General features: G+C 52.9%; 1 protein-coding gene across 2 annotated transcripts in view; it reads left to right on the top strand.

Moving 5' to 3' along the window:
* The window catches only part of LOC310709052 (thyrotropin-releasing hormone receptor-like), a 74,492-nt gene that overhangs the window by 33,092 nt on the left and 27,733 nt on the right, over positions 1-13,667 (top strand). Inside the window, exons 1-2 of one of the 2 annotated variants that reach the window (XM_083508181.1) lie at positions 9,665-9,884; positions 12,583-13,483. In XM_083508181.1, the coding sequence (XP_083364307.1) occupies positions 12,674-13,483 (810 nt within the window). In that variant the 5' untranslated portion in view covers positions 9,665-9,884; positions 12,583-12,673. Of the gene's footprint in view, positions 1-9,664; positions 9,885-12,582; positions 13,484-13,667 lie in introns of those variants that run through there. The other variant, XM_083508180.1, reaches the window with a different exon arrangement.

A 13,667-nucleotide genomic window follows, 5' to 3' on the forward strand; every position in this document is an offset into this window, starting at 1 on the left:
TGCTCCACCTTTTCCTCCTGACTGTCCTCCTCTGGGTCCCTCTACCCCCCGGGGCTTCTTCCTTCCGGGATTCTTCTGACGCTGACCCAGACCCTCCTGCCTCCTTGCGCCGGGCTTTAGGACCTGGCTCTCTTTCGGGGCTGCTTACTGCGCCGCCTTCCTCTGCATTTGAACTTGGCGCGCGCGCCCAACCTTCCACTTTCCTCTCAACCGTTTCTTCGCTCCCCGATGGAGGTGTGGCCATCCCCGACTCATGTCCTCCCTCCTGTGGAGGTGTGGCCACTCCTGACTCATGTCCTCCCTCCTGTGGTGAGCTGCCAGCGCTTCCCCCCTGGCTCCCTTCCTCTTCCCTGCTTCCTGGCAGTGACGCTGGTCCCGATTTCCAGCTGCTCCCCCCTGAGTCCTCTCTGGCTCTGTCTTCCTGGGGTGCCCCCCTAGACTCCCCCCTTGCCCTCGCCACTGGTGCTCCTTTCTGTGAATCCTCTGATTCACTGGAAAGACTAGGAGATCTCGGGTCGTCGTCGTCACTCATCTTTTCTTCTGCCTCCTCCCCTTCGCTCTCTGTTTCCTCCCTTGCCCGTGCTTCTGCTCCTAAACCCCTGACATCCATCCCCCCCTCGAAGCCCCCCATTCCCCCCTCCCCTCCTTCCGGTGCTGGAGCTGGGGGCTGCTGTTGCAAAGGGACGAACGCCGGGTATCGGTCGCTTCCCGTGGCAGGCCTCCATCTGAAGTCTCCCGGGTCTTCCTCCCCGCTCTCGTCGACGACAGTCACCTCCGCTTCCATCTCTGTGCCGCCGTGCTCGAAACCAGGGTCGTCCCCGAAAACGTCCATGTCCGTCTCTCCCTCACTTCCTCCTGTCGGTGTTGCTCGTCCTGGGCCTTCCAGCCACCGTCTGCGCCACTGCTCCTCTGGCCTATCGTCCCACCAATACGAGGGTTCTGATGCAGATCCCGAGGGTGACCCCTCCGGGGAACGGACGTCTTGTGTCGGGTCCTCGTCCGAGTCGAACCCCCGGAAAGTGCTGGCCGAAAGTGTGGGCGTGAAAAGCCAGTCGTCAAAATATTCTGCTGGCATAGGTCTATGGGGAAAGAGGGCATGAAACTCGTCTTTGAGGAGAGGTTCGTCCAAGGCGTAGCCCGGCACCCAGCTGTTCGCACTGGCCGGGGTGCCCTCCTTGGCGAGAAAGTATTCTACCCCCTCTTCCCCCCATCTGGAGTCCAAAATCTCAGTGACTTCGTTGATGCGCTCCTTCTGTGCCACTTCCGCGTGCCCTGTTCTGTCTCTGACCGGACTCGGCGCTGTTCCGGGTTCCTGGAACCTGTGCGGTGCCTTGTAGGGAGTGAGCACCGATCTGTGGAATACCGGATGCATTCTGGAACCCTCCGGAAGTGCCAGTCTGAAAGCTACCGGGTTGACCTGCTCTTCGACTTGGTAGGGCCCCAGTTGCTTATGCCCTAGTTTCTTCTTGGCCAACGACCTGGCCGGCACTGCGTGGGCTGCTAACCAAACCCAGTCTCCCACGTGGAGCTCTTCTCCAACCCTTCTGTGCTTGTCCGCTTGTACCTTGTATGCGTGCTTGGCCAGCTCCAGGTGGCGCCTCAGCTGATCGTGGACCTCCTGTAGCTCCGACGCGAACGCATCTGCTGTCTGCGGCTCCCCCTCCCCCATTCTTTCCAGTCCCGGGAAGGTTCTGGGGTGCCTCCCGTTGTTGGCGAAGAACGGCGTGACCCCCGTGGACACGTGCTTCGTGTTGTTGTAGGCGAACTCGGCAAGCGGTAGGTAATCCACCCACGTCGCCGGCTGTTGATTTGCATAACATCTCAGGTACTGCTGCATGATGGCATTGACCCGCTCCGCTTGCCCGTTGGTCTGCGGGTGTCTCGCCGACGCCAGGTTGATCTTGACGTTCAGGAAGCCCATCAGCTTCTGCCAGAAATTCGAGATGAACTGCCGCCCCCGGTCGGACAGAATAGACCGTGGCAGACCATGAACCTTGAACACGTGGTCTATGAACAGTTTGGCGGTTTGCTCCGCCGTGGCCACCTTCGCACACGGAATGAAATGCGCCATCTTGGAAAACAGGTCCACCACCACCAGCACTGCCGTCTTGCCCCTTGAGCTGGGCAGATCCGTGACAAAGTCCAGCGCCACCCTTTCCCAAGGTTCGACCGGAGTTTGCAGCGGTTCCAACAGTCCGGCCGGCGGTTTGTGCACTGGTTTGGCCCTCTGGCAGGTGTCGCACCTCGCCACGTAGTCTGCGACCTCCCCTCTCATTCCAGGCCACCAGAAATCCCTGGCTACTAATTCCACCGTCTTCTCCTTGCCAAAGTGCCCGGCCGTGGGCGCGTCGTGCAGCTGCTGCAGCACCTTGGCTCGAAGTTCGTCTCCCGGCACGTAGATGGCCCCTTTTCGGATGAGCAATCCATCTCGTAGCCGGAAACCGTCGGCCGCTGCCTTGCCCCTTTGCACCTCTGCCATCTTTGCTTGTGCGAAGGAGTCCTCCTGCAACGCACGTCGCACCGCCTCTAGGTCCACGGTCGCCGCGGCGCACGCCCACACTGCTGGTGCGAAGATGTGCATGGCGGCCGCTGGCGTTGCGTCCTCCAGATACTGTGGCTTACGGGAGAGAGCGTCTGCCATGATGTTGGTGTCCCCCGGGACATACTCTATTCGGAAGTCGAAGTTTGCAAAGAACTCAGCCCAACGTATCTGCCTCTGGTTCAGGAACTGTGCCGTGCGCCAGTGCTCTAGATTCTTGTGGTCCGTGCAAACCTGCACCGTGTGCTTGGCGCCGATCAGAAAGTGCCTCCACGCCTTGAACGCTGCGTGAATGGCCAGCAACTCCCTGTCCCAGATGGTGTAGTTCTGTTCGGACTTGCTGAGCTTCCTGGAGTAAAACGCTCCCGGTCGCCACACCCCCTGCGGGTCTTTCTGCAACAGGACCGCCCCCACGGCTCTGTCCGAGGCGTCTGTCTCCACCCTCATCGGCTTGCTGGGGTTGACATGAAGCAGCTGCTCTTCCGACGCGAAGAGACGCTTGAGTGCCTGAAAGGACTGCTCCGTCTGCGCTGTCCAAACGAACTTCTTCTTCTTGGAGCTAAGCGTGTCAGTGATGGCCGCTGTCTGCATCGCGAAGCCCTTGATAAACTTGCGATAGAAGTTCGCAAAGCCGACAAACCGTTGGACCTCCTTCCGGTTGCGCGGACTCTTCCAATCCAACACCGCTCGAACCTTGGCGCTGTCCATGGCGAGCCCCTTGTCAGACAGCTTGTAGCCCAGAAAATCCACCTCCGGCACGTCAAATTGGCACTTCTCCAGCTTGGCGTAGAGCCTATGTTGCTTTAGCCTGCTCAGCACTTCCTTGACGTGTCCGTCATGCTCCTGCTGCGACTCCGAAAAGATCAGGATGTCATCTAAGAAACAGACGCACGTCTTGTAGAGAAGTCCCTCCAACACGTGATGCATAAACGCTTGAAAAACGTGGGAGCCATTTTGCAATCCAAAAGGCATAACTCTATATTCGTAGGTCCCCAGTGGCGTGAACATGGCTGTCTTCCACTCATCTCCTTCCCGCATGCGAATGAGGTTGTACGCCCCCCGCAGGTCCAACTTGGTGAACACTCTGCCCTTCCGTACCTTTGCGAGGAGGTCGTCAATACGGGGCATGGGGAAGTCCGATGGCCTAGTCAGACTGTTCAAAATCCTGTAATCCACTACCAGTCTTTTCTGGGGCGTGTCCCGCTTCTTAACAAAGAATACGGGACTGCCCCCCACTGCCCTGGACTCCCGGATGAAGCCGCGTTGCAAGTTATGGTCAATGAACTCTTTGAGTTCCTGCAGTTCGTCCTCTGACATGGAATACAGTTTCCCTTTCGGCAGCGCCGCCCCCGGCAGCAGGTCAATTTTGCAGTCATATGGTCTGTGAGGGGGTAGCCTGTCTGCCTCCTTCTCGCAGAAAACTTCCAAAAATTCAGCGTACTTGTGTGGAATCGCTTGCAGCGTGCCTAGCAGCAGCTGTGACTCCTCTTCCTCTCCTTCCTGCCTGGGCACGATGCAGTGTTCAGCACAAAAGGAAGAGCCGAAGGTCAGCTGCCTCTGGTACCAAGCCATCGCTGGGCTGTGCTTGTCCAGCCAACTCATGCCCAATACAATGGGCGTGTCAGATAGTCGAGTGACGTTGAAGCTGATGATTTCTCTGTGATTCCCAAGTCGCATCACCATTGGTGGCGTCTGCTTCACCACTTGCCCCCCGAGCAGCTCCCTGCCATCCACCGTGACAACCTGCAGGGGCAGTGTGGCCGGCAGCAACTGCACAGCGTGCCTGTCGACAAAGTCCTGCCCTATAAAGTCCGCATTGCTGCCTGAGTCAATGGTGATTGGCACGTCCATGGTGATTCCATTGGGCAGTTGGAGAGACGCTGTGAGCCTCACTACTGGTTTGGGCGGGAGGGGGTTCACGGGCTGTAAAATCGCTGGGGACTGCGTCACTAACACGTCTGGCTGGGCCCCAGTGCCTCTTCCTCCAGCCAGACAGCCTCGTTTCCCTGCTGTGGTCCTCCTTGCTGTGTTGCTGCAGTCACCATTGCTGAGGCTGCAGTGAGCTTGTGGGGCCTCTGGGGACACTCTTTCGCCATATGCCCTGGCTCCTCACAGACGTAACACTTCCTGGTCCCTCTAGGAGGCTTCGCTTTCACTGCTGCTGGTGCTAGGGCTCTGGTTGCTGACTGAGCCCTTGCACCTCCCACCTCCATAGGTTCGGCTCCTCCTCCTGGCGGAGGCGTGGATTGCGCCCGCGCTGCTTCCCTGGGAAAGAAGGAGGGGCCCCCGGCTGGTTCGCGCCCTCCACGCCCTTCGTCCCTGTTCCACGGACGTCCTTCCAGCCTCACCCCCACTGCCAGCGCCCTCTGAACGACCTCCTGGGTGGTTCGGGGTCTCTCCCCCCTGGCGATCTCATCTTTAATCGAGTTATGCAGCCCCTCCCAAAAGAGGTCTCTTACAGGAGCCGAATCTCTGTCCCATTCCAGGGCACTGACCAAGGCGAAAAAGCGGGCATGGTACTGCCTGACGCTGGCCCTCCCTTGTCTCAGCCCATGCACCTCCTTCCGTGCAAGATCCACGTCAATACTTGATAAAAAACACCCATCCATTGCTTTAATAAAGGCATCTGCATTCTGTAGCGCCGGATCCTTATCTCTCCATAAATTGCGTAGCCATGCTCTCGCATCCCCATGCAGATGGGACATGATGAACCCCACTCTCTCTTGTTCATCTCTAAAGTCTTTATGCAGCAGTTGCAGTGCGCACAGTACGTCGGCTCTAAAGTTGGGATACTGTTGCAGGTTCCCATCGAAGTGAGAGACCAGCCCGCCTGTCCGTCTCGCCAACCCAATGCCCTCCTGCCGGGGTGTCTGCTTTGTCAGCACGTCTAACCTGACCTGGAGATCCCTGCAGGCTGCGGCTGCTTCCTCCTCCCTCTTCCTGGATGCTAGAGCCTCGGCGTTCAGTTGTGCCACCGCGTTTCTGAGTTCCTCTATCTGCTGCTCAGCCGTCATGTCGTCTGCCGTTCGTGAGCTTGCTAGTAGGCACCTGTGTCTCTCCCCTCCTCGAGGCTGTAGATGCCCACAAGTGGAGACGGAGCTTACTGTCAGAGCTGCTTGAAGATCCTAGCTCACAGAGGATCACGCTAGCCAGCGGTCATTAAGTAAAAGTCTTTATTGAATTACAGTTTCCATTCTCACGCTGCTGCGCGCAACTCTACGCCTAGTAGCTAGGTCGGCGAAGCTCCGTCTGAGTCTCCGCCCTGTGTGCACCAACTTAATATCCTAGCCTTGCTCCACCTTTTCCTCCTGACTGTCCTCCTCTGGGTCCCTCTACCCCCCGGGGCTTCTTCCTTCCGGGATTCTTCTGACGCTGACCCAGACCCTCCTGCCTCCTTGCGCCGGGCTTTAGGACCTGGCTCTCTTTCGGGGCTGCTTACTGCGCCGCCTTCCTCTGCATTTGAACTTGGCGCGCGCGCCCAACCTTCCACTTTCCTCTCAACCGTTTCTTCGCTCCCCGATGGAGGTGTGGCCATCCCCGACTCATGTCCTCCCTCCTGTGGAGGTGTGGCCACTCCTGACTCATGTCCTCCCTCCTGTGGTGAGCTGCCAGCGCTTCCCCCCTGGCTCCCTTCCTCTTCCCTGCTTCCTGGCAGTGACGCTGGTCCCGATTTCCAGCTGCTCCCCCCTGAGTCCTCTCTGGCTCTGTCTTCCTGGGGTGCCCCCCTAGACTCCCCCCTTGCCCTCGCCACTGGTGCTCCTTTCTGTGAATCCTCTGATTCACTGGAAAGACTAGGAGATCTCGGGTCGTCGTCGTCACTCATCTTTTCTTCTGCCTCCTCCCCTTCGCTCTCTGTTTCCTCCCTTGCCCGTGCTTCTGCTCCTAAACCCCTGACACTCGCTTAAACTAATTTTAGACAAATCCTGTTTGTTATCGAAAGCTGTGCTTGGGGGGGGGGGGAGAGAGGCAAACATAGTTATTGTTTAATGAAAAATTGATTCCTTTCAGATAGGACCAAAACTGCTAGCTGACAGCTTCCTAAAGGATAAAGAATCACTATGCAGACTTATTTATTTATTACAAAAATGAGGTGTGCAGAATGGACAAAACTAAGCCTGAAGAACAGTTCTGCTTGAATCAACTCTTCCATTTCTACCTACCATTGGCATGTGGCCGCCCCCTTGATGTGGGCATCAAGATAAGAAGGGCTCCACACTCCTGCTTTAGGTGATCAAAATCTCAGTTCTGCCATTTTTGCCAAATGTATAAATCTAAATCAAACAAGTGTTGGAAATGTGAAGAGAAAGAAGGTTCTTTTTATCATATGTGATGGTCTTGTAGTAAGGTTAAAGCTTACTGGGAAGTGATATATAATGAATTGAAAAGGATGCTCAAAATAACCTTTGTAAAAAACAAACAAACCCAGAAGCTTTTATTTTGGGAATTATAGGGACAGAACTACCTAATTTGTATAGAAATTTATTTATGTGTGCTACTACAGCAGCAAGAATGCTACTTGCCCCAAAATGGAAAGAAGCAGAAGTCCCAGCAAAGGAAGAATGGGTACAAAAACTTATGGAATATGCAGAGATGGCGAAACTTACTGGGAGAATAAGAAATCAAAATAACAAACATTTCATTAAAAAATGGAAATGGTTTATTGAATATTTACAAGTAGCAGACAGATAAAAACCTTGGCAGGATTATTGTAATAATCTGCAGTTTTGTAAGAGTATATATTTAAAGTAGATAATTAAATGGGCAAATTAAATGAATTTGGATATGCAAAAGATATTAAAAAATAAATGTAAGGAATAATAATAATAATAATAATAATAATAATAATAATAATAATAATAAAATAAAAAAATTCTACCCCGCCCATCTGGCTGGGTTTCCCCAGCCACTCTGGGTGGCTTCCAACAAAAGATTAAAAGTACATTAAAACATCAGTCATTAAAAACTTCCCTAAACAGGGCTGCCTTCAGATGTCTTCTAAAAGTCAGATAGTTGTTTATCTCCTTGACATCTGATGGGCGGGCGCCACTACCAAGAAGGCCCTCTGCCTGGTCCGCCTCTGCAGAAAGGTGGGTGGTGGGGAGGAAGTGGGGAGGAAGTCAAACTTTGAAACGTGAAAATGGTTGTAAAATTAATGAAATGTATAAACATGAAAAGTAGATAAATAAAAACTTAAAAAAACAAACAAAACTCAAAAAAGAAAATCTCAGTTCTGGACAATTCCCCCCCCCCCCCCGCAACACCCACCTTCATTGCAGCGGCACAACCATTAGCACTGGTGCACCTACTGGGTCCTCTGTGTGCTCAGTGCTAACATGAAACTATTCAACACAGGGAGGCTCCTTCATGCCACCAGGAGTCCCAGTTTTGCAGAGTTTCTGACAACTTGGAGACCATGCATGCTTCTATGTGTCTAGCACCTTTACAGGGTGGTGAGGAAGGCAACCAGCAGGTCTGCTGATGCCAGCAAGATCAGCAGAAGTTCTCCCACTCCTTCCTTCTTGCATTCAATAAACATGTTGGGTGAGCTGCTCATATGCTTTGTCAAACTTAGCTGTGCCCAGGAGCTTGGATTTTGAGATGTCATCATAAAGCAAACCTTTCTGGAAAAGCCATTTTTCATGTTCACCTCAGACCCATGAGCCTAATAAATTCTGCACTCAGTCCTTTGATGAAAAACAGTACTGTATTGAAGCTTGACCTGCTAAGCATATAAGAAGAACAAGCTTTGCGGAGGAAGATTGAGCATGGCTTCTACAAAACAAGTTGGAGTTCTCGCCAAATAACCAGATCCCAGGCTGTGTGTAGCCTCAAGGGAACAGGTTGCCAACCCCTGTTAAAACCATAAGCGCCCATTGATAAAAACCACCCTGGATTGAACCATCAGTTCACCTTACAAAGGAAAAGGACTTCGGCTCAGTGGCAAAGTTTGCAGACTGGAGGTTCCAGATTCAACTGCTTGGGGCCGGAAAAACTCCTGCTTGAAACCCACTGCCTGTTTGAGTAGACAGCCCTGAGCTAGATGGATTAAGAGTCTATGATAAGGCAGCTAACTGCTGTTGGGAGATCCCCAGCTTTGTTATGTTTGGCTCCAACCTTTCTTCTGAGGAGCTCAAGGGAGTATGTCCATGTTTTCAAGGAGGAGGCAAGACAAGGGCTGGGGTACAGCGTATGCTTTTCATGCTGCAGTTCCCAGGTTCAATCCCTAACCTGGGCTGGGAATGTCCCCCCACCTGACACCCTGAGCTAGATGGACGAACGGCCTGACTCGGTACAAGGCAGTTTGGTTCCTATCTAGCAGGTGGTCGCCCATCAGGGCACCCGCAACATGTCCAGATCTACTTAAAAGGTAAAGGTAAAGGGACCCCTGACCATTAGGTCCAGTCGTGACCGACTCTGGGGTTGCGGCACTCATCTCGCTTTATTGGCCGAGGGAGACGGCGTACAGCTTCCGGGTCATGTGGCCAGCATGACTAAGCCGCTTCTGGCAAAACCAGAGAAGCACACGGAAACACCGTTTACCTTCCCGCCGGAGCAGTACCTATTTATCTACTTCCACTTTGATGTGCTTTCAAACTGCTAGGTTGGCAGGAGCAGGGACCGAGCAACGGGAGCTCACCCCATCGCGGGGATTCGAACCACTGACCTTCTGATCGGCAAGTCCTAGGCTCTGTGATTTAACCCACAGCGCCATCCGCGTCCTCCAGACGTACTTAAGCCTAGCCAAAATGCCACATTGCCACAAGTGTGAGGTTACCTCTCCTCCCCCACCCACTTGTGCCTTTATCAGCTGAAAAATAGGCCGAAAATCAACAGGTGAAGTTTCTTCCTCGTTTGGAGGGCAGAGGGAAGCCTTCCCTGTTGCACATCTGCCTGCACAGCGGTTGTTAAAGGCGCACGACCCCCTGCCAGCTACAGTTGCGGTGGGGATGGGGCGGCATTGGATGGCCAAACGGGCTGGTCTTGCGCCCTGGGGTAGGAGGAGGCGGAGGCGCGGGTGGGTAGGTGGGTTCAGCCACGGAGGGAAGACCAACAAGATCTCCACTGGAGGATCTTCCCCTCGCCCCGGATCATCATCCTTCGCCGCCGCCCCGAAACGCATCGAGGGGGCGCTAGGACCCCGCTGCTGGCAAAGGTGCCTGGGTGCCCACCCATGGCTGGCAGGCAGATGCTGAGCAGACTGCGGCAGCTCCGGGTCGCTGTAAATACCCGAAGCCAGGGAAAGGAGGGCGGACAGGCAGAAGGACGAGACTTGGAGAGGTAGGAAGTCGCTCCAAGACGCAGCCGCGCCCTCCGATGCCCGCGCCGGGGCCGCTGCCTTCCAATGGTAAAGTTTCACTTTTCCTGGATTCCTTCTCCTGTCTGGTTCCCTTTTCTTTCTCTCTATCCTCTCCCACATCTCATTCCTTTCTGTCTCTCTCTCCCCCATCCCCAATTCTCTCCCTCTCCTCGCTTGGATTTACTTGCTCGCATTCCTCTGTGCGCATCTGGGACTCTCAAGTTTGGTTCCGGGCTGCGGCGAGCGAGCGAGGCGCGTCGCGCGGCGAGGTCTCTCCCAGGTACGCGCGTCCTCCCCTCCGTCGTGCGCCCATGTGCGCGCCAGTCCCAAAACCAGCTCGCGCTCCGCCAGACCCCCGATGCGACCTCCTGCAGCCCAAGAAGAGCTGTGTGGCACCCTCGAGGGTGACACAAGTCGAGTGACGTGAGAGCTATGGGGCATATCGTGAGCTTTTGCCTTCTGTTGATTTGAGCCATTGGTCCGTTGTCTGTTCCAGCTGCCTCCAGCCTTTTCAGACCCAACTTGAACCTAGACATACCAAGTGGTTTTTTTCTGGGGGACGCAGTGGTACGCAGACCCCTAAACATTTTGCGAATCTAAGTTTGGCCTCACTGAGGGGCAGTATTTCGATATGAGTAGGAAAATGAGAGTACCCTTAAACGTTTTTTTAGGAAAAGGGGGGGGGGATTCCTTTCATTCTCTCTCCCAGCCTCTCTGTACATACACAGATATATACGCATAAACCATATATTTGCAAAGTGGGAGTAGTGCTGCTGTTATAAGGAGGAATTGTTGGTTGGTTGGTTTGTTGTTGTTGTTTAATTACATATTTTGTGTTTTTGTAATATTGTAATTTTATGATGTGAACTGCCCTGGGATCTATGGACAACAGGCGGTATATAAATTTAAGTAAGTAATTAATAATGACCCACCATAGATTAGACTATAGGTTTGGCAATGGGTCCCGGCTCATTCGTTGAAGATCACTGATCTGTTCTGACTAGCAAAGTCGCTCTCCAAGGATCTCAGGGAGAGGATCTTTTCTGTCACTGACTTCCCTGACCATTGCAGAGGAGATGCTGAGGACTGAACTTCGGACCTCCTGTGCTCTGTCACTGCACAATGGCTCTTTCCCATGCCCTACAGGCAGGGAAGATCCTTGCCAACATGTGTCAGCCTCTGATGGATGCGGGGTCTTCCTTACGAAACGTAACATCACCAAAAATTTGCTGGTGCTACAGCACTCTGGACGCACTTTTTAAAGGGTCCAGGAGATTCTGTTGGCTACAGATAGAGCTAAAGAAATTCTTCAAGGGTGCAGGACAGGGAAGGGTTCTTCAACTAGGATGGAGCAATTTTCACAAAGACAGCTGCTGTATAAAGCTGCAGCCCTAACTATGTCTACTCAGAGTAAACCCTGTTCAGTACAATGGGGCTAAGAGGGGATTAGGATTCCCAAGTAAGTAGAGTTAGTAACTGCAGCAAAATCAACATTGTCTTGTGTCACCATAAAGACCAACAAATTTATTACAGCATAAGCTTTTGAGAACTCTAGTCCACTTCCATCAGATCAATTAAATGTTTCCCTGAATTTCAGGTGCATAAATACAAAGCTGGGTGGAGTGTTGTGAAAGTGAGATCAGAAGGCAAGGAAGTGCAGAAGGTACAGACAGTGACAATTACAGTTGTTAACAGAAATCATTCACAGAGAATGTGCAAGTGATAATAAACACACTTTCTAGCATTGATTTTAGAGCTGGACAGTGCTGCTGGTGGAGACAAGATCATTTCTTATTTTAGTTTACAATGGAGTAGCGGACGTTTCGCTGTCTATCTTCAAGATAAGCTGTGTTAGTCTGTGGCAGTAAGAAGATGCTGTCGCCACTGTCAAAAACTGTGTGTTTGTGTGTGTGTGAAATGTCCATGGGGATCACACATTCTGATATTGGAACCCTGTGCCCTTATTCCAGATGTGGGTGTGGTAAGCTGTAATTACTTTGTGCTGAGGTAAATGCAGTCTGTCCATGCTCAGAGGCACACTTCCCAGGGTCAGATTAATCCCTAGAGATCAGTGTTCTGTCTTCTTGTTGGGTTTTAGCACTTGCCAATATAAATTAATATTAATTATAATTATAATGGTTGTTGTATCTGACTAAATCACACCCAGAGTAGAACCATTTCAGAATGGAATCACTGAAATCGTGGCTGTTGATTATAATGTGATTTAGTCATATACAGTGTATTACTATTGTCTGCCAGCTCAGCTGGTAGAGCAGGAGACTCTTAACCTGAGGGTTATGGGTTTGGGCCCCACGTTGGGCAAAAGATTCCTGCACTGCAGGGGGTTGAACTAGGTGATCCTCATGTTCCCTTCCGACTCTACAATTCTGTGATTCTAGATCCACTGTAATCAAGCTGGAAAGGATCTCTCATTATTCAACTGAAGTCAGTGGGCCTAATCTGAGTATTTCTCTGCCACCTGTCCAAGTCTTAAGATGATTTGCAAGAAACTCTCGAGTCCATAATCTTTACAACAGTCCTGTACAGTAGGCCACTGTTGTTCTTTCCATAGAAGAAGTGTGGGAGAGAGGCTGAGATGTAATAGCTTGCCTAAGACTGCCCAATGAGCTCCAAGCTGAGCTGTAACCTGAACTCAAACTCCCAGTTAAATATCCCTCTTCTAACTATTAGACTCTGGTCTAACCAACTAACCTTCCTTTTTCTCCCACCCCCATTTCCGGCTCAGGATACCTGCTGAAGTTCCTCTTGGCTTGGGAGCCCTAATCAGGCTCAGTCACCATCAGCATCAAGGAAAACAACCCAACCGGGACCCACCCATGGAGAACCAGTCTTGGGACTTCTTTGGGGCTCCGGTGGGCAATGCCAGCGCCAACCAGACTCTTCTGGACAAGATGCCTCAGCTGCCCCTGGAAGTGCAAGTGGTGACCATCTTGCTGGTGCTGCTGATCTGCGGGGTGGGCATCGCCGGCAACGTCATGGTGGTGCTGGTGGTCCTTCGTACCAAGCACATGGTGACCCCCACCAACTGCTACCTGGTGAGCTTGGCCGTGGCCGACCTGATTGTGCTGCTGGCCGCGGGGCTGCCCAACATCTCGGAAGTGGTAGCCTCCTGGGTGTACGGCTACGCTGGCTGCCTGTGCATCACCTACCTGCAGTATCTTGGCATCAACATCTCAGCCTGCTCCATCACGGCCTTCACGGTGGAGCGCTACATCGCCATTTGCCACTCCATCAAGGCGCAGCTGCTCTGCACCGTGGCCCGGGCCAAGCGCATCATCGCCTGCGTGTGGCTGTTCACCTCTCTCTACTGCCTCATGTGGTTCTTCCTGGTGGACACGTCGCAAGTCCTGTTCGCCGACGGCATGCAAGTCAAGTGCGGCTACCGGGTCTCCAGGAACCTCTACATGCCCATCTACTTCTTGGACTTCACTGTCTTCTACATCATCCCCCTGGGCTTGGCCACTGTCCTCTACGGCCTCATTGCCCGCATCCTCTTCATGAACCCGCTGCCTGCCACCCCGCAGCACGCTGGCCGGCCGAGCAAACATGGCGGCTCTATCAGCACCTCCAGCTCCATGAAACTCTCCTGCCGGGGGAACAAGGGTGCTCTCAGCTCCAGGAAACAGGTCTTTCTTCTTAATGTTCTTCAGGGGTGGTTGCAAATGGAAGACGTGTGTGGCAGGGATAGTGGGGTGGAGGCAGCTGTATCCCAGGACTTCAGAATCATTGGTTGGTATCTGGTGCAGTGCTAGCATTCCAACACTTCTCCAATGGAAATAGGGACGTCCTAGTCAATAATAATAATAATAA

This window comes from Podarcis liolepis, assembly GCF_965112155.1.
Source record: "Podarcis liolepis genome assembly, chromosome: 6".
NCBI classification, from domain to species: domain Eukaryota; kingdom Metazoa; phylum Chordata; class Lepidosauria; order Squamata; family Lacertidae; genus Podarcis; species Podarcis liolepis.